This window comes from Frieseomelitta varia, unplaced genomic scaffold (genome assembly GCF_011392965.1).
Source record: "Frieseomelitta varia isolate USP_RPSP 00005682 unplaced genomic scaffold, Fvar_1.2 scaffold_324, whole genome shotgun sequence".
NCBI classification, from domain to species: domain Eukaryota; kingdom Metazoa; phylum Arthropoda; class Insecta; order Hymenoptera; family Apidae; genus Frieseomelitta; species Frieseomelitta varia.
Genome location: NW_025110062.1, coordinates 135,874 through 162,274, shown reverse-complemented (window position 1 = coordinate 162,274; position 26,401 = coordinate 135,874). Strand labels below are relative to the sequence as shown.

General features: G+C 35.1%; 1 protein-coding gene across 3 annotated transcripts in view; it reads right to left on the bottom strand.

Annotated features, from left to right (window-relative positions):
* Nucleotides 1–20,165: 20,165 nt before the first annotated feature.
* The window catches only part of LOC122530049 (protein drumstick), a 42,794-nt gene continuing 36,558 nt past the window's right edge, over nucleotides 20,166–26,401 (bottom strand). For 2 of the 3 annotated variants that reach the window (XM_043656682.1, XM_043656683.1), the window contains exon 3: nucleotides 20,166–26,189. In XM_043656682.1, coding sequence (XP_043512617.1) covers nucleotides 26,114–26,189 — 76 coding nt within the window. In that variant the 3' untranslated portion in view covers nucleotides 20,166–26,113. The remainder of the gene's footprint in view (nucleotides 26,190–26,401) is intronic. The other variant, XM_043656681.1, reaches the window with a different exon arrangement.

The following is a 26,401-nucleotide window of genomic DNA, read 5'->3' as shown; positions in this document are numbered from 1 at the left end:
GAACACCGGCCTAAAATTATAAATATAATAAGACCGTGTCGCAATTATGCTGCAATGCTGTACTATATAATTTCACCTACATCATAGCATGCGTAACGTAGCATAATGAATGCGAACGCCGTACGATTATCGTGCGTATCGTTTGAAATAGCATTACGCTTAAAACGATGTGCCAATAACGCGATGGTGGAGAAAACTTGAAATCGTACGGATCTCAAATGCTCGTTCGTTCCCTGACAGCTAGACAAATTGGTAGTTCACGATTATTAATTATAGCCGGTGAATTTTAACCCGCACAGTTCCTTTTTGCACTCTTAGTTTAATTTATTACCGAGTTATGTTGCTTGAATAATACATGTAGACTTTTCACGCGTGCACTTTGTTACGTGGCTGGAAGTTTCTTGAAAATTCTCTGCGCTCGTTGCGCCGGCGTTCGTCACGTTTGATTGATGAAGGGAAATTACAGATCGCGGTAATAATTAAATTAGCATTAGACTACGTTTGTACTTGAATTCTATCAAGATCTATGCCTTCTGCACCATTACACGATTTTTTTTTTTTTTTTTTTTTGACAGAGTGCGACGTTGACTCTATTGTCTTTCTTCGTGATTTCGTTACTTCAAAGATCAGATTCTTAGATTTAGAACAGTGATTTGAGAAGTTTTAATGACGTTTTGTAAAATAGAGATAGAAGATTGTTTCTCTGAACTATATATATAATTATTACAATTGTACACAATATATATATATATATATATATATATATATATATATATATATATATAACAATATATAATATGCAAGAAAGAAAAAAACACTGAACGAAAGTTAGTTTCTAAACGTTGGAAAGTAAAATATTTCTTATAGTAAAGTTGTTGGAGGTTGTCTCTATAATGTTAAAAAATTGGATATTTTGTATTTACAGTTTCATTAGTACAGCTCGAATTATGTACTATATTAATGAATATAAAATGAATTTTAATTTTTAAATGAATTTTGAAGTTCTTAATGTAAATCTCAAGTATAGTGATATAGAAAACAAAAGATATTTAACATTATTTTGTATTATTCATTCGTATATTCATTTAATATTTACATAAAAGAAAATATTAAGCATTATAACAATACAGCATGATTGAAGAAAATATTACATTAGAACGATGTAGTAGTAAAAAACTAATCTTCTTCGTTACCTCTATCCGCAGTATAGTCTGAAGGTTTACTATGATAATTCTGTTCATAATTACAAAGCTAGAAAAACAGTTAATTTTTGGTTAAAAATTTTATTTTATATATGTAGATGCTACTACATTTGGACCGATTAATTTGGTTTAATTGCTATATATTAATTGCTATATATATGCTACAGTTGTCAATTTCGAAGATGCAACAACGAAATTTAAATAGAAATAGAAACAAATTTAGAATCTGAATAAGAATCTTACTCAAAAGACCAACCTGGGATTTCAACAAGAATCTTACTCAAAAGAAAATCAGCCAAAGTTCTAAAATAAACGAACGAGAGTTTCATAATTGACCAGGGATTATCTCTGCGACATTCCCATAATGCTAACTCGAAAATCGCAAGTAGTACACAATTTGTCAGATCACTTTGCTTTATTAAAACGCCAGATCTACTTATTCCAAGAAAAAGATCATCGGGAAACTGATTGCGGACCATAACGAGTGACTAATACACCGTGATACAATACAATAATTGAATGACTAATATACCGTGATACAATAATTCGTCGCTTTTTTTTTTTTTTTTTTGAACTCGGTATGATATCACCGGATAGAAATTATTGAGAAGTAATGAATTTATTATTTGTTTTGCCTATTCTGTTTTACTTATTTGTATTAATTACCTTAAATTTAGCGACTATTTCTGTTTCTTTACCGTACTGTCTTTCTCTATTTCCGCTCTTAACGAGATTGGGTATTCCACGCTTTCTAACCTAACCTCCCTTTTTCTATTTCCTCTATTATTCGCTTACCTTCTACTTCCAACTCCAATTTACATATTTATCTCTCCACTACGGTATTCTACTCTCTTTCGCCTTCTCGTTTTTTGGAATTTATTTACCTTCACACTCTATTTTTTTTCGCATCTACTCATACAGCACTCTTTACCACACACGCCTTCTAACCAAGTTCCCTATTCCGTTCTACTTGAATATACTTAAAACTGAGAAAATATTGCAATTTTGGGACAATTCTCGACATGCGTGGCACATCATTCCAACTTCATCTCTCGTCCATTGTTCTTCAATCCCTGTCCTCCGAGATACGATCTACTTTTCCATTTCAATTCCTTCGGCAACGCTTTCGGCAAGTCACGCACATTGCACACGGATCATCCCAGCTCACCAACGCTTGTCTCCTCTTAATTAGCATGACGTGTTCGCTCGAGGAAAATCGCCGCGATATCGCCGGTGTTTCTAGGGTCGACCTCTCCGGCGAACCTAACCCAGGCGCCACGAGCCCGGGGAATCATCCTCTCCAGAAGTCGATGGGAACCGTGGTGGCTCGGTCTTCACATATTGTGCCAACAATTAGGTGAAAGGCGCTCCCACAGCTCGTAGACTTGCAGCGAGTCGCGGTGCAGTCGAGAAAGAAACAGAGAAAGAGAGGATGGAGGAAGAGTGGCTGGCTGTAGATGTGATAGGGGGACCAGGCGGGGGACTGGATCGTTTAATATACTTACCGAGCGACCAACCGACCTACCTACCTACCAACCTACCGGGCTGGCTCGATGTAGTCAATCGTTACGTCGTGTACCGAGAGCAAGCCTGACTGAGTTGGCGCTCGAGCAAAACATACCTCGTGCTCGCCCAAGGGGGACTAATCTAGCTGGTAGTTTGACGTGGCGATGATGCGGTAGTAACCTTTAGGTTACTTCTCTTTTCCGCGCCCATCTACTTCTTCTAATCCACCTGGATCCTTCTCCACCTACATACGATGTGGATTTCCAGGATTCTCGAATGTGACGTAAATCGGGTGTTTGATGAATAGAATTTAGACGAGGGAACTTAGGTAGAAAATCTGTCTGACAATTGTTACACCGTGCTTATGATATTGATCTCTTCTCATAAGTAAAGAAAGAAAAAATAGAGTAGAAATAGAGAAGATATTGATCCTTTCTCGTAAGTAAAGTAAAAAATAGAGTAAAGTAGAGTAAAAATCTGCAATTTAGCGAGGAATAGCTTGATTTTGGATTAATCGCTCGAAGAGCATGGAGTAGATTGAATTTTTGTGCTAGTCACTTTACATTCTTGCATGCTACGTGCACTTTTTTAGAACGCGAATCTTTTCTTAATAATCTGGAAACACCAACGGCTAAAGTACAAACTTGCATCAGAGGAATTAGAGTGCGAAGAATAGGAAAAAAGTAATATATTAATATATATAGTAATATATTATAATAATATATTTTAATATATTATAATATAAAGGACAGAAGCTTTTGTTTATTACATGTCACACGTGTAAATATCGCTATGAAATTATAGGTCTTTCTTTAAACTTCACAAAAAAACATTTTGGAGTTGTAAAAAGTCCAATTACTTGTGTTGTAATGCATAATTTACATACTTTCGACGAATCCATATTTTGTTATGTTCATTTTTTTTTTTTTTTTTTTGGAAGATGTTTATTAAATGAAACCATAAGATGTTTTAGAGCAAATCATGAAAAATTGCACGAAAAAGTATCGTACAAATAACGTACAAAAAATTCAAGAAATGTCTTGTAAAATTGCCTGTATTTCAGTAAAAATATTTAAAACACAAATCTGTAAGATTTCTCCAAAAATTACGACCATACTTTGACCACTTTGACATTAATTTTCTCAAAATTGTACACACATTTGGAGACTACTTTTGCACAAAGTGACATGTATCAGGGAAATTCTTTGACATCCGATTCTAAAATACATATAATACACGATCTGTAGATAATAAAATACCACGTACAATTGAATATTTATTTGAAATTTCCACAATATTGAGAGATACACGCAGCTATATCATAATCCTTGTCAAAACTAAGGGATTGTAATCGTGAATTAATTAACAAGTTCTTCAGTCGAATATTTCATACTTGCCACTTTTACGCGTATGCTTATTCATGACTTATGGGTTAATTCAACCATTAATTTTGCCGGCTATAAAATAGGACTACCGTGTTCCTTCTTAATGGCCAGTTCTCACGCAGATTAGGATTACGGGTACGCGCGGTGGAAGGTGTTTGTAGGAGGGAATTTTTCGCATACTTTTTCGGCAAACACTATCAAAACTTCGCCTTATTTACTTTCCAAAATAATAAAGTTCGCCAGTCGGTTTTGCCAGTCCTGATTTATTTTTTTTTATCTTTTGAATTTCTGCGGAAAATTCACTAATTTGTTGCTTCTATATTAAGAATAACACGGGAAATGTAATTTAAGGTAAATTACTCGATTTTTGTTTGAAATTAAATAATAAGGTGTAGTTTACGCGGGATAAAAGTCTGTTTCAAAAATTATTTGCAGAGACAAATATATACAAAACAAAATTGAAGATTTACTTCATACGATAACCACATAATGAAATAATTTAAATAAGAACATCATTCAAAATAACATCATAATTAAATTAAGATAAATGTAGAAATTTGTTTCAGTATTAAATATTATAATAAGTATTTTTGCATGCCGTTTGCATTCTTTGTATTTTTATATCTTTAACTAAATAAGTATTTCAAAGTCAACAATGTAATCATGACAAGACACTATGATAATCATTTCTCAAATATTTTGTTCGAATAATGTAAAGCCTGATTGCTCTACTTTCAATATTTTACACATTTATATTTGTAGGTAAATATGTATAGATACTCTACTTATATATTTTATATGTTTTTGCATATTGTGTGCATTTTTTTTGACATTTTTAAATGTCATCTTCAAATTTCTCACTATTTTTAAACTATTTCGTTCAAACAATGTCTAAACCTAACATTTTATACGGTGTTATTTTCGCGTGCATTTCTGCATCTTTAAACCCACAAATGTTTAAAAATTCACAACGTGATATATAATTCAAGCTTATTGTTAACTAAACTTTTCAAATATTTTATCTTTTCTATTTTAATGTCCAAGTCTGTATAATTGTCTAGTATAATTCAAACTTACTGTTAATTAAACTTTTCAAATATTTTATCCTTTCCATTTTAATGTTAATCAAACTTACTGTTAATTGAACTTTTCAAATATTTTATCTTTTCTATTTTAATGTCCAAGTCTGATCACGATATAGGAAATCCTCTATATAAGTGCAAGCGAAATATTTTATTTACGAGATACTTTGCAGTGCAACAACAATATCCATAGTAATTGAAAGAAAGTACATTGATCGAAATTTCGTGATGAGACCGTTATATCGAAGACAGGTGACAACTATTTGGCATTCAGTCGATGAAATATCGCCCAGATTAATTAACCATGCAACCATGTAACCTTTGCGCGCTTCTTCCTCCTCGCGTTGGTATCTGAATCTAACTCATTACCTACACACACCCAGGTTAGTTCTGTTATTTTCTGTTACCTTTCGACTGGGATCGTTTCTTGATTTGCTGGTTGATTTAGCTATTAACTCCATTTAACGAGGCGCAGCTACCAGACTCATTATTAATAGCACGTTCTCACGCGAATTAACATCGCGGGCTTCTAACGAGAAATCCTGATATCACCGGTCTTTCTAATTGACACGGAACGCTTTCCGTAATTGCCTAACAGAACGCAGCAACACCTGCACCAGTGAGAGAGAGAGAGAAAAAAAAATAATACCTCGCTGTTGCGTTTCACGTTTTGCTGTCAGCCTCGATTTCTATTGTAATCGGTTCATGCAAATGAAGGATTTAATTAAATAACTTTCACAGTTCGCGAGTGGGTTACACACTGTGCAAGTATGTACGTTTGCCTCCGATAATGTTGATTGGTTCTTGGCGCAATAGGTTAAGAAATAATAGCGATAGTTAATTAAGCGTTTTTTTTTTTTTTTTTTTTTTATTTCCGTGAACGCGAACAAACGTTATTACATCGTTTCGTTGCTCAGTTACTAAATTTGATTATCTGCTGATTTCTTTTAGTCATTGATATCGATAATTTTGCAATAGAATTGGGAATCGAAAGATTTCCAGGGCAGTTCACGTAAATGAATATTAAATATTAGCTACAATATAATATGTATATACTTAACATAATTCATTAATTTTGATAATTTTAGAACTATGGATCGAAAAGTTTTTACTTTTATTCTAGACAATTGACGTAAATAAATTAAATTACTCACATTGTGCTGTGTCGTTGTATGAATGAAATGAACATTTTTGTCAAATTGTTATTTATTACAAAGTTGAGAAATGGAAAGAATTATATATTTTAGTATCTTTATATCTTATATATATGTATATATTATATATCTTATATATATATATATATATATATTTATATTTTATTATATATATTATATATTATATATATTTATATATTTTAGTATCTGGCGTGAATTTAAGTCACAGCTGAAATTCACCAATTTGAAACAGAGATGTTATTCAAAATTTAATCGTCCAACAGAATTCTATAAAATAATCAGAATTGCAATAATTAAGAAATTACAATTATTCAAGAGTTGCATAAAACAAAATTTTAACACCAGACTAGATTGAAACATATAAAAAAAAAAAAATATTTCTCGTATCTGTCAACTCTTTTCTGCAATGAATCACTGACGTGTTTGTTTCATTCGGGAATTTTCTCTCGAGTAAACGTCAGTTCATAACAGACTCGATCACAGATATCTATGAATAATCTCAACAACAAGAGAAACATACCACGTTACAAATTTATCAATTAATAAAACGTGCATCCTGATTAACGAGATTCAACTTCCTATCCTATTCGTCGAAAACGAGAAAACACCACGGAGGATAAATGCCATTTCATTAATTTCCCCTCGAACACGTTGCCTTCTCTTCCCATGCTCTTTCAACCGCTTGATCAGTTTTTTTCCACGCAGTTTGACAGTCGCGGCGATTAATTCCACGGAACGGATAATTAATTGGTTCGTCAAGGTAGAGCTACCAGTTTCTGCGTTCGTGTACACAATCGTCCGTGCTCGTTATTAATAGATGACTCAGCCTGGAATTAATCACAAACGAACAGCGAATGCTGCAGCGAGAGTTGCCGGCGACTTTTTTTACAATTCCATTTTACGAGGAGCGGAATAGAAAATATTGCCGCCGCTTTCGCGAAAGGGGCCGTGCAATTAGTCAGGGAGGCAGTTTCGCGAAAAACGTATGTTCACCTGGATAATTAAGAATAATAAATAATATCGTTCTGATACCGGTAGCGAATTATTACACTTGTAATTCTTCTCTCTGGTTATTTGTTTTCTTTTTTCATCAACGCGAATGTTGTTCGCTAAAGCGTTGCACGGAAAAGTATATCGACTATGGCCTTGAATCAGGAATAAAGAAACGTATATCGATAGTTTTATTAATTAACACGTGATTATTACTAGAATTTTATCACCACAATTATTATAATTGTTAGTAGAGTTAATTTAAATGCCAAGATTTTATTATTATAATTACCGTTGAAGTGACGTTGTTTATTATGCTGTTATAATTATTGTAACTTAATAATACTATTATGTGTACATAATTAATTTTCATACTAAAATTTGACTATCGCAAGAATAGTCTAATTGTAATTTGTACAATCCACAATCAATAATCTTTTCTTTAACATTGAAAAAGAATTGGATCAAGGTTAAGAATTATTACAAGTTATGCGATTTTAGTAATCAACAGGCTTTTGTTTCAGCTACGTAAATCCTGTGTCTTATTTGTCGCTTATATAATAAAAAAAAAAAACTGTGGAGAATGTTAATGATGGTAGCACTTCATCATTGCATTATTCCAGCCTTTTTATAATGGCTCGTGGGAGTTTTGTCTCGATGCAAATACATTCTCTACATCGTTGAGTTGATTGATTGAAAACTAGGTAACTAGAAGAATAATAATAAAGTTCCTATGATAATAATTACTATGTAACATTGTTAAAAATATGTATACATCTATATTAATTGAATGCTACTTCACATACTCATCGTTGTGGAATTTATTAAATAGTGTTTTCATATTATCTATTATTCGTAGCAATTAACTCACACGTATCAAACTGAAATGAAAGATTATGGTTGTTCATAAGTAATTACGGTCATCTGTGATTTTTTCTTGACATCAGGGAATGAAGTTGTGTGGATTGTGGACTATTAAAGTGAGATGTCATTGCTCATTTTGACGTGTAAATCTTTCGAACGATCGTTAAACGATATAATTTAATGTTTAATTATATTTTCCAATTTCTTGAATGCAGCTGTTTTAATTTTTGTAGTTTAATTTTTTTTTTTTTTATAAAAATATTCTCAAAATCAATATGACAAAAGGAAACTTTTATGAGGAAAATAATATAATGAATAAAGTTTATTCTTTCAGTTTTTTACTTAATTTTACTATAATTTGAAGCGTGTTGCTTCAGTTATTTAATTCCTCTTACAAAAATTCATGAAATCAATGTACCAAATCAAGTCTGTTGCTCCGATTTGACAAAGAGGTCGGCATGTAATAAAAACAAAGTTTCTCGCTTCGACTCGTTGCCTAACTTTGCTCCAGAAAGGTTTACAAAATCGATACACAATTAACGGAGAGCGCTCTGTAGCTCGATTCTTCTTCGGAGAAGCTTGCAAAATCAACGCAACGAATGAAAACGAATTATCCCACGATCTAACAAAAGTTCCATTCGAACCGGCGGATATTTTGTCGTGTGATCGCGCAAGAAACATCGCGTGGACTCGACATCTCCGCGCAAAACACTGTTCGATTAACTTTCAATCTATGTACACGTACGAGTCCTACGCTAAGTGACTTTGTCATAAGTGGCTTCTATTCGAGGATATTAATTACCCTTCACCGTAATCGATATTACAGAAACGAACCATCAATCAAGCAGCTGCGTCGGGACGACGTCACTGTTACTTTCCATAATTATATTTCGCTCCACTCCCATATGCACACAAACTTATATCGCACTTACCGTGCAACATAAGTGCAAACCCCGATTGAAACGCCGTTGAACACCACTCGTTTTCACCAACGAGGCCAATTTAATCGCGATTAATTAAAATTTCAAACCGTCGCCGGGGCAACGTCGAATCCGCGCAACCGCAATCGTAATTGATAATTGATCGCTTGTCGTACCGTTGTGTTATTATCGCCGCGGTCATTAATAACAACGGTTCGCATCAGTCGCGATTATTAATAACTGAGTCCGCGGATGTAACCGGCGTTCAACTATGGGGTATTAATCTCCCTGTTGGTTTGACGTGACGATGATGCGGTAGTAACCTTTAAGTACTCTGCCTTCTGGCACTGTTTAAGACGGTATCCACACCCACGTGTGTAATCCTATTTGGATTTTCTTCTCCCCCTCTCTCTTGTGTCTCTTTCACCCTGTGAATATCGTCACGACGTATCATATCCGAACGTTTACGTTACTCTCTAGAATCTCGAGTTCGTTGCACCCTCCGGCGCAACCTGTGGAATCCGAGCTATCGTTCAGCTCCGGCCAATCCTACCACGCTAAGAATCGTCATTTATCTTGATTTTCGTTGATACCTTAGCGAACGGTATGCTGCAAAAATTGAACACCTTATACTTTGTTACAAACTGAGAATAGAATGTTACTTTATCGCGAAATTATTTCAGTAATAAATTAATGACAATGTAAAAATCACATATTAAGCTCGTAAAGGAAACTTACTATCTCTATGACGAATTCATTTTTCCTAATTTTGAACTAGCGCGAAAATTAAGAGACTTAAATTATACCAAGTAAATCGTAAGCAAATATAGTGGCACGAACATTCTGACGAGTATCACGATACGCATCATTTTACCTTTCAATAACCCACGCGATTCCCACAATCCTGTTCTATCCGCGAAAATCTCTGCACGCCTCGGCTTAATAAAGCAATTAACGAAATACTTGCACCGTGTAATCGTCGCGAGGCAATTACATCGGACGGACATCGATCGTGTCGGGCGATTTTGCAAATCGATAGGGATCTCGGACACGTAACGCAACACAATTACACAGCCGTGGGTCGCGTGCAGCCAAGACAAATAGAAAGTACCGGCACACACACGGCTTTTCTTTTCGTCCTTCTTCCCTCTCACCGTTTCTCGGCCATTTGACGCGGCGATGATACCGCAGTAATAACCTTTAGAGCAGTTAAGCGTTCACCTTTTGCTACTACAAAACGACGCTCGCTTTCTCACGTAGCTCGCCTCTCTCTCTCTCTCTCTCTTTTTCTCTCTCTTCTCTTTCTCTCGTGGCTGATTCCTCCTCGCAATATTGATGCCCCGCTGTCTCGACGTTTATATTTAATAACCGAGCGCGTTACACGGGGTAGCCCCCGATTGCGTGAAACTACGACCTACTGTATTCCATTAATACCCGCTGTTCCGAGACTTACTCGAGTTTTTGTTGTTAACGACCTACGATTACCTTACGAGTGAACGATTACCCACGACGAGGCGATTGACGAGACGTTTCTTCGGTTTAAACGGGTTCGTTTTTATCCACGGAGGTGGCACAATGGCACTCGCGCGCTCGATGAAAAGAATGAAAAGAATGTCAAGAAACTGCCGCGCTCGTCGAGCATTTTTTTGTTTCCAAAATTTGTAATATTTTCTATCTCAGTTTCAAGTATGATATATGATTTAAGTAAAACAAGATAGGTAAAACAATAATAATAAATTTATTATCTTGATCATTTCTACCTGGTGACAAATTCAAAAAAGAAAGCGACGAATTGTACGGTTTTGGTCACTCGTTCATGGTCCGCAATCAGTTTGCCAGCGCAAGCGGTGAGGCTTCTATCACTTGTGAAACAAAATTGTTTCAAGCGTGAATTTTTCTCTCAAAGCGCGAAAATTTCGTAGCGTAACGATCTTCAGTTCTTTTTTTTTCAAGAATATTTCCACGTCGCGCGACAAGTCACTTTCGAGAATCGTAAAAAATTCAAACGCCTCGAAATTATTGAAAATTTTCTCTCAGGACTTTGATCGAATATTCTAATCTTGAAGATGGAAGTCTTTCCTTCCGAAATTTGGTAAAAACGATTTTTTATTATATTTTATTGAACCTTGAACAGGACAAAAATTCAAGAGATCCTAACCATTTTTGCCATTTAATAATCAAAGTTCAAATGAAATGGTGAGAGAAAGTCGTACAGCAGGTTTACAGAGGAGTTAATAAAGATGACACAATAAATTAAAAATACACAAAAAATACAATATTTACAAAATAAAAATTTTATACGTCCGGTCACAAAAGTATTCGAACGATCACTATTTAGAAGAATTATTATGTACATATTGTGTGTGAAAAATATTTTCAAATTTTATCAACACCATAACGAGGAATACTCTGAAAAGCAATATGGAAGTTACAAGATATTTATTACAAACATATAATATTCGATACAGTGTGAGATTTAAATGATTTCACGTTAAAATAAAATAATTAACAATGTGTCGATGAAGTAGTACTTTTCTATGAAAATATAGAAACTTGTATTAAACATAATTTTCGTAATTTTTGTTCAGTTTCATCTTTCAAAGTGTCTTATGTAACGTGCATAATATGTTATATTATTTTATATTATATTCATATAGACGAATATTTTCTTGAATAATCGTTGCTTCTCAAAGATACGAGAATGCATTTGCAGACGCACGTGTATTTGAAAGAGAGCCGAAAGCGACAAGAAGAAAGCGACACGATCGTTCGCGAATCAATAATAATCAAATTATTCGATACAACGATCGACGAACGTTACCTTGCGTACCGCGAGCACGCAAGGTCACACGCGCCCAGCAATAAGATTTCCGCGTTCGAAGAAACTGCGTCTCTGGCGGAGTGAAAGCGACCCGATGGCATTGGCGATGTAGTAGCGATCGTCGAGTCGTTTTTCACCGACCTTTCCCCCCAAAACGAATCGCGGCCACGACGTCGGGCTGCAACGCGAAGTTCACTTTCCGCCCGCGGAGGTGAGAGCTCCATGGGAAGCTTCTGCCCGCTACCGCCTCGCCGCGCATGTCCATAACTTGTTCTTAAGTATGTGGAAACGCTCTCGTGCCGCGGCAGAATGAACCATACGCCAGTCGAATTGGCGCTGGTCATCGAGCTTAATCGGTCGAATTTAAGTCGTAAGTCCCATCAATCGTCCCTGAATTTCTTTTTTTTCCATTTACGAGCCGCCGGTTGTTGAATTAGGACCACATCAGAGTCGCAAACGGTCTTTGAAATTGAACGATTTAATAAAATGTTAGTATCATATTGTAATATTAGTATTATATTGTAATTGTTAAAATTATTACTTTTAATAATTGTTATTTGTAATTGTTAAAATTATTACTTTTGATAATTATTATTTGTAAAAATTGTAATTATTAGAATTAGAATTTTTAATAATTATTATGTGTAAAAATTGTAATTATTAAAATTATTATTTTTAATAATTATTATTTGTAATTCTTAAAATTATTATTTTTAATCATTATTATTTGTAATTATTAAAATTATTATTTTTAATCATTATTATTTGTAATTCTTAAAATTATTATTTTTAATCATTATTATTTGTAATTATTAAAATTATTACTTTTAATCATTATTATTTGTAATTCTTAAACTTATTATTTTTAATCATTATTATTTGTAATTCTTAAAATTATTATTTTTAATCATTATTATTTGTAATTATTAAAATTATTACTTTTAATCATTATTATTTGTAATTCTTAAACTTATTATTTTTAATCATTATTATTTGTAATTCTTAAAATTATTATTTTTAATCATTATTATTTGTAATTATTAAAATTATTATTTTAAATCATTATTATTTGTAATTATTAAAATTATTATTCTTAATCATTATTATTTGTAATTATTAAAATTATAATTCTTAATCATTATTATTTGTAATTATTAAAATTATTATTTTTAATTATTAAAATTGTTATTTTTAATTCTTAAAATTATTATTATTATTTCTAATTCTTAAAATTATTATTATTATTTGTAATTCTTAAAATTATTATTTTTAATAATTATTATTTGTAATTATTAAAATTATTATTTTTAATAATTATTATTTGTAATTATTAAAATTATTATTTTTAATAATTATTATTTGTAATTATTAAAATTATTATTTTTAATAATTATTATTTGTAATTATTAAAATTATTATTTTTAATAATTATTATTTGTAATTATTAAAATTATTATTTTTAATAATTATTATTTGTAATTATTAAAATTATTATATAGTAATTATAATTGTTATGTTGTAATTATTATTAGTTATTATTAAAATATGAATGAAACATTATCAAAAGCTGGTGTAGATCTTCAAGACTCGTTGTTGGACTTTCGGCAATTTTACCGTACAACTGGAAGGTTTTAATTCAATTTCGTTCGAAGAAACGGCTCGCCTTTCTCGTGGATCGCCAGACAAAAGTACAAAGTGGCCGTAAAGTGGCTCGTAAAACACGGGCCCGCTGGTTGGGATACTTAGCGGTAATGTTCCCACTGATAAATTATTCAAAGGCGCGTGCATACGCCGGTGTTGAACCGAAAGGCAAAAATGGGCTACGTAGACACGCTCCGTGGAAATGATTCCTAAATCCAGGGAAGAAAACCAAGGCGGAGAGGCGTGTAACTCGTGGCGCTCGCCTCGGAAAGCGCGCATCAAGAGCGGGCTTGTATTCAATCACCGTGACATTCAGCTCACGAGTTTTGCCCCAGGAGGTGAGAGCAGCTTCCAGCAGAAGCATAAAGCGAACAGGATGCATCGTCTGCGATTCTCGTACGCGCCTCGTACGGCCAGGCTTAAAGCTTGTTGCACAATTGCAAAATTCTGCGCCGAACCCTGTGGAACGAACCGCGGAAAAATCGGAGGCCTCGCTTGACCAAGTGAAAGCGACACGTTCCGCGAGGATAAAATCCGACTTCGATTTTATTACTCTGCCTCTTTTTTCGCGTTGGTTTAATCTTGATTGCATATGTATTTTATATGTTGATACTAGAACTATGTACCACTAGAGTGATCGAAATTTATTTATTTGTTTGTTTGTTCGATTTTATTTCGTCTTTTTATATTTGTATTTATTTTTATTATCTTTTATATTTTACTTTTGTATTTTATATTTATTTATTGATTTTGCTTTGGGATTATTCTAACAAGAAATTGCTATATTTCAGAGGTGTTTCCATTTGACAATCGTTTTCAAGTTCTCCGAATGTTCAATTTTCAAAGTTTTCTATCATTTTGTCATCATCGTTTGGTCAGATACGTTTAAATTTTTTGATTGAGTATCGTTTATTGATCCACAATGTGTTTATGAATGTGACGATTTGTAATTTAAAATTCATTGGGAAGAATCAATTTCTGCAATATTTATTTCATTAAAATGTGAAGGAAAAATAAAAATGTAAAAGAAAAGAGGAGAAATGGAAAAAATATGAAATGACCAATTCGTAGTTTTTCATAAAAGTTTTATAGATGTGCAACGATTTTGTTTTTGCAGATTTAAATAGCAAGCTTGTGTGTTTTATTGTGTATTATGTATTATAAAGTTTGTGCTAGTCTTTGCGCTTCTCGTGCAATTTCTCTGAAACATGTTTCATACTCTAGTCGTCGACAGTTTTGGTATTAAATACTTTATATTCAGGTTGTCACCTAAGACTGGAACCTGCACTATTATCGAAACATTTATTAATCACAGTCTGTACACTGTACTAAAATTTATTTAACGTTCCACAATTTTAGCAGATAGGGTAGTAAATAAATAACATTTGTGTAATAATATTTATTTACAAATATTACATTCATTATTAATACAAAGAAAATTAATTGGTTATTAACACGTTCGTTCATTAACAATTCTCTTTATTGAAATTATACGACAGTAAGCAAATTTTAATATGGTTATGGTCACTTTACACTAATTGTACATCGAGAAATATTTCAGACAAGAGTTAAATGATTTCAAGAAGAGCATTGTACAATCTAACTAGCATTTGCACGAAGGTGCAGAAGTCATTTGTTTCGTCAAATAGAATCATACAATATTCATTGTAGATATATAATTTCGTTTATTCCCTTTACAAAAATGAGTATTAATCTATCAGGGCTGGGGAGAAATAGTAAACATGAAATAGTAAATAGAATGCAAATATTTTTATTTTCTAATGTGTGTAGTTACATATGGAAATAGTATTGTGAAATAAGTATTTCATTATAGGAAAATAATATTTCATCGAATAGTAATATTTCACAGAATGGTATTTAGAATAATGGTATTGCAACTAATAGTATATATATATACGTATACACGAATTTTGTTTCTATTTTCATCACACACTATACTACTCGTTCTTCTGTTTTCCCTAATTACCAACATAGAACATTCACACAACACACATATGAACCTTGGTTGCTACGCTCGTCGACATTCATAATGTATCAAACCTAACAGAATAGAAAATAGCGAAATAGGTTTAGTTTTGTAAAATTTGTACGTCTCATTTTCAATTCACCATTTTCGATATTTGAATCCGAGTGAAAGTAATAAATTGTATTTCCTCATGATTTAATGAAATAGTATTGTAACTATACAGTAAATATACTACTTTCGATTAAATCATTAAATCATGAAATACTATTTCATTAAATATACTATTAATACTATACAATTCACTATTTTCGATATTTGAATCCGAGTGAAAGTAATAAATAGTATTTCCTCAAACATTTAATGAAATACTATTTCATTTAAGAATTAAATGAAATAGTATCTCCGAATGGTGTTTACTTGTGCAGATATTTCAACGTTTGCTATTTTATATCAAATTACTTCTCAAGTAAACTTCGATGTCCCTCTCGATTGATTCTCGAAAACACCAGGGAGAGAAATATTTAAATTGTCATTCTGATCTGCTCTGATCTCTGCAACATTGTACCTTCCGAAGCGGGAAACTCCGATCTACGTGGTACATAATGGTAAAAGTTCCACAGAGCGAAGGTACAAACAGAAAAGATGTACATATTTAAGAAACCACGTCGTTCGTGTGCCAGGAAGAAACACGTTTCAAAAAAAAAAAAAAAAGAAAACGTAGACACGTACGCACGAAGCGTAATTAATCCCGATGTTTGCCAATTCCTTCTTCTTCGTGTCGGTGAGCCTCTTCCGGTCGCTGATGCACGCCTCTCTTTCAAATCCGTTGGAGCTAATTGAGTCAAGACGGTACCGACTTGCCGACTCGGGCGACGTATTGTGACAGGAATGATAATTTCGTGCAAACAACTCGGCTGTTTCGCGCCCGCGGGAGGCCAGCCTCGATCACGAATACTCACCTCGTCTTTCTCTCCTTCTTTCCACCTTCCCTTTCGCCCCTCGTTCGTTTCTTCGCGCTCCTCGTTACAATTCGCGTGACGGCCATTTCGAAGCGGTGCCCGGCCACGACTCATCAGAAACTCGTTTTAAATATACCAACGATCTCGGCAGGAACGGGACAATCAGCGACGATTTTAAATGGCCCTGCGTCTCCATTTAAATCGCCCGCCGGGACGTGTTGATGTTCCACCGGTCGCATTATCGTCGTTTCTCCGCGGCTTCCTCGGCTAAATTGTTGCAGAGATTTGACACTGAACCGATCGTTTCCGTCAAATTCTTTTCTTCTGCGCCAGCGAATCTTGTATTTTTTTTTTGTTTTGTTTTGTTTTTGTTCGTTACTATTCTAATTTTGTGTTCTATTTATCTTCAAATGCACAGCTTTTTTTTCTTCGAAGTCGTAGATTTGGAATTAATTTGACGACCTCTCTGCAAACGAGTCGTTTAATAATAGAAAAATGTATGCAGGGAATGTTGCATCTACTCTGTGTATATTATAAAATATTTGGCTGTGTAGGAAATTCGTTTGCCCCTTGGTGTTACGTTTTTTGAGGATATTGAATGTATTGTGGAAAATCCAATGGGTACATGATCTATTCACAGTGAATAGAAAAACGTACGGGTAAATGTTGCTTGCAAGTGTGAATAAAAGAAAGATGAACACAGGAAATACTTCAAGTACAGTATGAAATTGAAAATAGAATGTACAATGTTTAAAATATTAAGAGTATACTATTTATTATTACAGGAAATATGCAATTATGATTGATGAATAATTCAAGTTTGAAAAATGTTTCTTACAGCTAATAATTATTTAATTCACATGAAAAAAAGCCATATAATTCGTTTCATCATTGATGGTGTGAACAAACTTATCACACAACCTAATATTTCATATCACTTTTGCACAAAATAGACTGAAGGTTATAGTTTTAATTTTAATTAATTAATCTTAATTTTCACTTAACTCGCGCCAGTTTTTCATTAAATATTTTAGAATAATTAAAACAAGACGAGTGCCATCGCAACTAATAAGGCAAATTTAAATAAAGCAAAACGCAACGTGAAAAATGTGCTTTTGTCTTGTAACACAATGTTTTATCAAAGTTGAACATTTCATAGTCAGGAATTTGAAATTTTGAACAATTGAACAAAAAGTCGACTGTATAATATTAAATTTGACAGTCTTCGAACTTCCAAATTCGACGGCTGATAAATATTATTTAACAGCGCTTTTAATCAACTTTTAAACAATTTCACACACTTTGTGAACTCGATTATTTGATGCGCAACAGTCTAATAGAATTATTCTTATTGATTTTGCAATTGGCATGCTATGTATTCACAGAACACGTATGATCCATAGATACTGTATTTCTGCATCGGATCTCGTTACTAGAATTAAACAGTCAGCCGTTGTTCCTCTTCGATTTTTAAACCGAAGAAGAAAATTATAATCAGCTCTTTTCGAAGACAAAAAAAAAAAAAAAAGATCACTATTTCAATTTGTCGGAGTGAAATACGAAAGTCTAATCTAATTTCGTTTCAAACACAGGCAAAAAGTTCTATCGCGACGTGCGATATTTCAATTCTCATTTATTGTTAAGTCGCGATTGTCTACAATCTCTTCCCTTGGAAACCAAAGGAATCGCGAGTCGAATGAAACACGAGATCGCGTTTTAACACAAATACAAAGGAAAGTTAGTTGTAGTTGAAACCTACCTGCGGTTTGCAGAATCCTTCGCACCGGATGCGTGTCTTTTCTCTCGTCGAGGAAGAAGCCTGGCCGGGTGTACGTCGCGCGGCGATGCATAGATCACCGTCAAAAACCCTCGAACAGATCGAAACGGAAGAAAGAAAGAAAGGAAGGAAGGAAGAAAGAGGAGAAGGGGTGGCCGCTGGGGCCGAAGTCGTCCATCAAAAGGCCCCGAGGGGCCCATTAAAATAATTCAATTAAACGGACAACAAATCAGCCCCGGCTCCTCGAGGAGAGGAGGCAAGGCATCGGTCGTCCGATAACTTTCGCCGAGCGGGCGAGCTCGTTGGTCCCTCGTTGGAAAAAACGATGGGACGCTTGGATTTCAGTGAAAATGTGCTGCGGCCGCGCGACACACACCGATGAGGAAGGAGGCAGGAAATAAAAGATGAAAGAAAAAAGAAAAAAAGGGGAGAGGAGAGAGAACAAACAAACAAACAAACAAGAAGAAGAAGAAGAAGAAGAAGAAGAAGAAGAAGAAAAGAAGAAGTGCGAAACAGCGTTTTTTACGACTTGGCGAAAATTTATTGGTAGGCCGGTAGGGTGGGACATGCCCACAAGTACAATGCGATTCCCCGAAAGCACACGGAGAGGTGTCACGCATACTCGTGTCGTCTTATCTCTCTTCGAGAGAAAAGCAACGGAATCATTTCTTTCTCTCTCTTTCTCACACGCAGACGTTTTCTCACACTCTTTTATACTATCTCTCACATTCTCTCTCTCTCTCTCTCTCTCTCTCTCTCTCTCTCTCTCTCTCTCTCTCTCTCTCTGTTTTTCACATTGTCACCGGGCTGACCGTGCGCCCCGGTTCATTCGTAAAGCTAGCGATACAGGCGTATAGATGTAGATACACATTACAATATATATATATATATATATATGTGTGTGTATAATTATAATAATTATAATATATAATAATATAATAATATATATAATATAAAATATAATAATAACATTATTATCACTTCTATCAAGACGGTAGAAACGTTGGATACAGCTACTACGAGGGGGGGGGGGGGGGGGGGGGGAGACTGAGAGGCCTATTGATCGGCTACCATGCGCACTGACTAACTATTCGTATTGTTTTCAATTTTCTTGCACAACGATCAAGTCCAATAATTCATAGTAATTATACATGTAATATAACAATATTATTAATAATTATAGTTAATTCGCTCGTGACCGTAATACCGGTGTAATTCAGATCAGAAAACGCAGCCACAATTGTGTCATTTCTTTTCAAGCTATGTACAAAGCGCGACTATGTATGTTTCTTTCTCTCTCTTTTTTTTTCCTCTTCCTCTTCTTCTTCTTCTTCTTCTTCTTCTTCGTCAATTTTGTTTCTTCTGTTTCTCAGAGCTCGCGGGAGGACGTCAGACGAATTTCGATACAATTCCCAAGGAATCCATCCGATCGCCGTGCGATCGTGACCGCAGACTTTCGAAGCTGGCGAGCAATTGATCGATCGATCGATCTCGAGCGCCCTCGAGACGTCGCAGCTCGCGAAAGTCGGAGTTGTTTCTCGAGCGACAATTTATTTTTTCTGATTTTTTCATTCACGCCGCGCATTATGAAACTAGTCTCGCGGACTCGCGATCGTGTTAGAAAGTACAAGCTAGAAGCGGAACTGTGTATGCGTATGAATACAGAAACATTCGTTACGATCTTTCATTTGCTGAGCTCGAAACGATCGAAATTCTCATCAACGACAATGTATTTTTGTCTATTTATTTATTTATCCCACGGGTACAGTAATACAAAAGAGAGAGAGAGAGAAATAAAAATATAGCAACACGCGAGTGTTATAATAATAAATTATACAATAATTATATATAAAGTATTATAATAATAATAAAATTGGAATTAAGTATCGATCAAGGAAATGTTAATGATATCTCAATGCCTCACCGGAGTGAAGAAGAAATCATTTCCAAACAAATTTTCATAATTGTTCAATTGATCTTCGTTGTAATGAATTGTGAAAATATACGAATCGTTCGATATCTGCAATTGGAGAACGACGAATGTTTCTGTCGCAATCTTTCGGGAGAAATTGAAATTCCGGACAGGATACAATAACTGTATTTTCACGGAACGCTTCAATGACGGAAAGAAAGTATAGTTGTTTCGACTATTGCGGTGAAGTTGACTGCAGAATTCTCTAGAATTCCAAGATAATTATATGATATCGTATGGTTTCGTATTGCAAAAATTGAAGAACCCAATGCAAGATGAAGTTACGTCGTTCGAAATGTTGAAAAGTTTGATAAATTATAAATAACAATGTTAATCATGAAAATTCCATTGCAACGCTATTTTTCACAAAAGCCTTAATCCATTAAGGAGCAACAGTTAGATGGTTCAAAAACACTCTTATCTCTTTGAAATTTCATAAAGTTGTACGGTTTGAATGAAAAGTGACTGAATAGCGAGGAACAAAATAACAAGCGAATACTTGCAATTGATTTTCACTGATTGAGAGAAAATTGCAAGTAAAATGTTGCAAAGTTGGCCCTCAATGGGTTAATATCTCGCAACATCATTATTTTAGCTTTTTCTTGCCATGGAATACCCTTAAATTGTCCACGTTGAACAGATTGAATTACTACTTCGAAGATTTAAGATTTTTATAACACACTACGAAAAATACTACTTCAGAGAATATCTATAAAATCAGAAAAGTTTAACGCACACTGGAAGAAAATTTGGAACGAAATTTTCACCGAAAGTCAACGTAATTTTCAAAACTCGCATAAAATTCACCAATTTTTTTTCTAAAACTGTAATCGCCGCAGTTTGATAGTTCCGCAATCTTCGTCCCTCCTTCCAACTTAAAAACAAATCGACAGCTGCCAAATCACAATCGAACAAATTATTCCAAATAGTTAACCACAAAATCTCATAGAAAATCGAATCAACCGAGGTTCAAAATTCAGAGGCGAGAGACATTACCGATTCAACTATGGACGATCTCTGATGGATTCGTTCCGACTGGTTCCGGTTCTCTCCGAAGTAGAGAACGCTTTTCCCAACGAGGACCAAAAGCGTAGACAGACGGTCTAAGGTTGTCCAGTCTAGGAATCGCTCGGCGCCGATCGATCATGCTGTTCTGATCGAACGGGTCTCGTGTCCGCGCGAAATCGAGGAGACACGTCCAGAGTTGACGGTTCCATCCACTGGAAACCGATGCCAGCTGACTGGTGTCCGCTTTGTTTCACATTTCCAAGGTCGTCTGGCCGCGTCCCTCCTCTCGCGGAATTTCGGTTCTCGATCATCGATATCTCTCGTCGTTGAATCACGTGGAATCGTGCTCGCGACGCGGCTGATCAGCTTGTTGCGCGATCCTGATGGCCAGGCGAGCGTCGCTCCAGGCCTGGGCGTGGCCTCGCCGATCGCAGCATCCGGTCTTCAGCAGCATCTTCCAAGCGGGTTATTACGTACCAATTTGGGACTCTGGCCCGAGGTTGACACGCATGTTCCTTCGTCCTTTCTTCGCCCCTTCGACTCCATGAAAATCAGTCCTCCGATTCAAATTGGCCGCTTCCGGGCCAGTATAAAGCTCGATCGGCGATGTTGAAATTTTCCCAGTTGCTCCGGACTCCTTTATTGAGTTTTTAATCGGCACTGTCTTTTTTTTTTTTTTTTTTTAATTAGTCTTTAGATTTTCGTCAGCTGTTTGACATCTTGCGCATATCGAGAATTTTTAGTCCCAAAATTGCAACATTTCCTCCGTTTCAAACAAAAACAAAGCTGATAATAAATTCGTTACTTCTCAATAATTTCTGTCCGGTGATAGAGTGCCGACGAGTTCAAAAAGAAAGCGACGGAATTACTGTATGTACGGTTATGGTTAAGGTCACTCGTTATGGTCCGCAATCAGTTGCCAGTGCAAGTTTTTTTTCCCTTTACTTAAGGAATTTCCAATTCAAGTTTGGGAAATTTATCATTTATCAGCTTTCTTTCAACCGTTTCTAATCGAATGTGGTATTTAACCTCACGAATGTACGATCTTCGATTCCATTCTCTTCTTCTTCTCCGATAAAAATTTCTCGTGAAATTAACAAACGATCTGCATTCGCATTCTTCGAAGACTTTTAGAGTATATTCTTTATACTCTTTGTTCGTCAAATTTGCAACTGTATGAATTGTAAATCTATTGTTTTAGATGTTAAATGCAAGTTTTATTTCCAATCAAAAGCGTCGACACGCAACGAAGTTTCGACTCTTTTCTTGCAGAAATTGTTGCAACTCAATTTATTTCCCACCACGTTTTCAAACATCCCTCGATATACGAACGATATTCTTTTTACATTCTTTCTCGTCAGAGTATTATTTCGAATTCAATCTCCAAAGAATTCTTCAGAGCAGCTGCATAAATCATAAATTCAGTGTTTCATTCCTTTTCGACAATTTCCAATCGGTAGGAACGATAGATTGGAAATTGTCACGATGTTTCCATCTCACGGACGAAAGCGCGCGATTGTCCTCTTCGTACGACCTTGGCCCCCGTTGCTCTTATTCCCACAGGCGCGAATTACTCCGCTTTCCGTGATTAAGCTGTTACTCAGCCCGGGAGAAAGCAAGAGCCGCAGCAGAGGTCCGAGTAGATTCTTCGAGATAACGAGGAAACTGGTCGGCCATTCGCTTCGTGTTGCCGCCGATAACGGAGTTACAGTCCCCTGTCCATCTTTCAGGACGATCTTGTCCAAGGTTGCTGGCTACCCTCCTAGTCGCCTCGTGACTCGTTGAACATCGTCGAAGTGGAACAATTTCATTTGTTATCTCGCTAGGAAATTCCCCGGTCGAGGAACGCTTGGAAAAAAAGACGAAAGAAAGAAGAAGAACCCCTCCGTACGCTTGGCTCGCATCTCCTGCCTCTTGGTGTCGCGAGTTTCAACGATCGATCGATTTCCTCCAACTCTGACCCCGATTGTCTGGCACCATTGACGTGATTCTTCCTTGTCTTGTTTGTCTGTCTCTCGATGTCTTTTGTCGCGATCGCTTGCTGTGGCTGACGTCTAGGTGTCTAGGCTCGGAATACAGGAAAGTGGTAGAAGCGAAAAAAAAAAAAAAAAAAAAAAAAAAAAAAAAAAAAAAAAAAAAACCGAAAAAGCAAGGAACGGAGGAGCGAGAAGCGAGGTGTATAAAAAAAAAAAAAAAATAGGCGAGGAGACGATCAGTGACCACGGAACTGATGGTGTTTCCCCTTGCGACTCAGCAGGCTGACGTGCTGTTTCGATTAATCGATCGAGTCGAACTCAAGACGGACATCGAGAAGAACGGATGCGTGATCGGGATCTCGAAGGATTCTCGGAATTTCGACGTGGATCATTTTTTTTTTTTTTTTTTTTGGACATCTCTGTAATTTTTGCGACAAGTCTAAGATCCCGTGACTCTTGTCAATTATTATAAATCAAGGACGAACAAATTTTCTTCGACTTTTATATTCTTTTTAGCGCGAGAGATCTGAACAATTTGACGATTGATAGTGTCAACAATTATCCGTCCCTCCAACGAATTTTTCCAATTTAATTTGTCCTTGGATGACCGAATGATAAAAAAAATTAATATCCAGAGGATGGTTCTTGATTGCATAATGACAGAGGTCTGAGCATTAAAATGAATTTAAAAAAAACGTCGTATGAACCTACGTTTTAAATATCTTGGTTTTCGAGTTAAGCCTCCTATGCGTACATTGAAACATATATTTTGCAAGAATATTTAAAGTATCGACAATTTTTCACTGAGTGTACGAATTTGAAACATTTCTGAAAAATAATAGCTTTTATCTAGCAATGATACCAAGTAAATTCGTTCCTGAATTCAACATATGCCAGTAAATGATTTATCATCACATTATTATCGTCACGTATTATTATTTTTTTTTTTTTTTTAGCATATTTCGTTGTCACGTAGATAATGTAGGTTTCATGAAATTTGCAACAATTTCAATTTCGCGTCACTGATTCTTCTCAATCTTGCGATTTCAATTATTGTCGATAACAGGTGGCATGTCAATTATAAAAAATAAAAAGTCGAAGAGTAGAAAAAAATGGATCCAAGGAAATAAATTCCAAATTGCTCGTGATACCGATTCTGCATCTTGAAATCTAAGAGCATATTTCAATGTGTATGATTGAAGAAAATGTTCAATATAATTCAATATATGAAGCATTAAATTTCGAGTCACGAAAATATCAGTTGAACAAGGAGTGTTGTTCATCTCTATTGAATAAACAACAGACATTAAAGTTGGACTAAAATTGAAACTGTAATGAATCAATGGTTTGTTTGATTCATATTGATAGAAATTATTTATAAATATTGGACAGTATTCGATTGTTCGATTGAAGATAAGTACACTCAAAATTTAAATATTTTAATCGTCTGTAACTCGACATTAAAATTGAAACTCTAATCAATCAATGGTTTGTTTGATTCATATTGATAGATATTATTTATAAATATTGGACAGTATTCGATTGTTCGATTGAAGATAAGTACACTCAAAATTTGAATATTTTAATCGTCTGTAACTCGACATTAAAACTGAAACTTTAATGAATCAGTGGTTTGATTCATATTGGTAGATATTATTTATAAATATTGGACAATATTCGATTATTCAATTGAAGATAAGTACACTCAAAATTTGAATATTTCAATCATCTGTAATTCGAAAATTAAGGTATACAAGTTCATACGACATTTTTCTTTTATTTCAGTATATAGAATTAATTCACCATCTGAATTATCGACGTGAAATTAAGGATCATCCTGTATATCCTATGGAAACTTGAAGTTGAAAGTTTGCAAATTCTTTCATTAACAATAAATAGATCGAATCTTTGTTCAATACACGATTTGCACAAATCCAAAACTAATTGTCCTAATTTGAATTTTCACTTGTTACAATTTATGGTTACGCATCGAGTGCATAATTATGATTTAATAATTAAAAAAACTTGAACGAGTGTTCATCTGGACCTCTGGCGCGTCATTTTGTTATCAAAGATGCCAAAAAAACAAGTATACCATACGTATATTAGAAAAACAAACGTCACAGAGTTTCATCTCTGCATCTGCACTCACGCGTTGAAAATTATACGACGGTGATTCGACAATTGTTCTCATTGTAACGACACGTTTTGTTATACACTGTAATTTCAAACACTTGTGCATCAGTATTCATGAATCTTCGTTTATCATAGTTGTACCATTTTACGTTTGCGCTAAAAAAGGAGCAACGTGCTGTTATTCACTTTTTATGGCTTCAAGTCTCTATAAAACGTTCAGCATGGTACGACAGAGTTCTTCCTCTAGTATGTAGACTACGAATGTTTATGCATTTTCGAGAGATTCAAGAAACTCTACAAAATCCATAAACTTGTGCAAAATAGACTACTTGTCTACAGTGTTTAGCAACGCAACACGAATTTCTAATTCAATTTGTGGATATTTGCAGTCTGTCGGTAATAAGAATATCGAATAATCATTGAATCACCTTCGTGCAACGTTATACGTGAAAGTACTCGGGATCAAAAATTTCCAATGAAGTAAAGACGTTGGGTCGTCACGTGACTTGCGACGTGGCCCTCGTCGAAATTCCGAAAAACGAAGAAAAAAAAGAGGAGAAAAAAAAAAAAAGACAGGGAAAGAAGCTCGTCGAACGATTATCGCGCGGCAATGAAAACTAGCCTAATCAGAAACAGAGAGGTACGCGCGTCTATTTTGGGAGGGTCGGGGAATAAGGGAAGATTTAGGATATATTAGTTGGCCGGATGGCTTCTAGTACCTAGAGTAGCCATTCGAATAGCCATTTGAGTAGCCGTTGGAGCCCTTGTAGGGAACAGAGTGTATGCTCCTGGAACAAAGATGGTCGAAATCGGAAGATGAGGAAAGTACACATCAAGGAAACTTGTCTGCTTCCTCTCTTTCTCTCTCTCTCTCTCTCTCACTCTCTCTCTCTCTCTCTCTCTCCCTTTCTCACTTTCCTCCTCCTGCATAGCAAACCAAAGTTCTCCACCGCTTCGCGATATTATGCGAGGAGGGGTTGGGGGTGGTATCGTGCGGGCT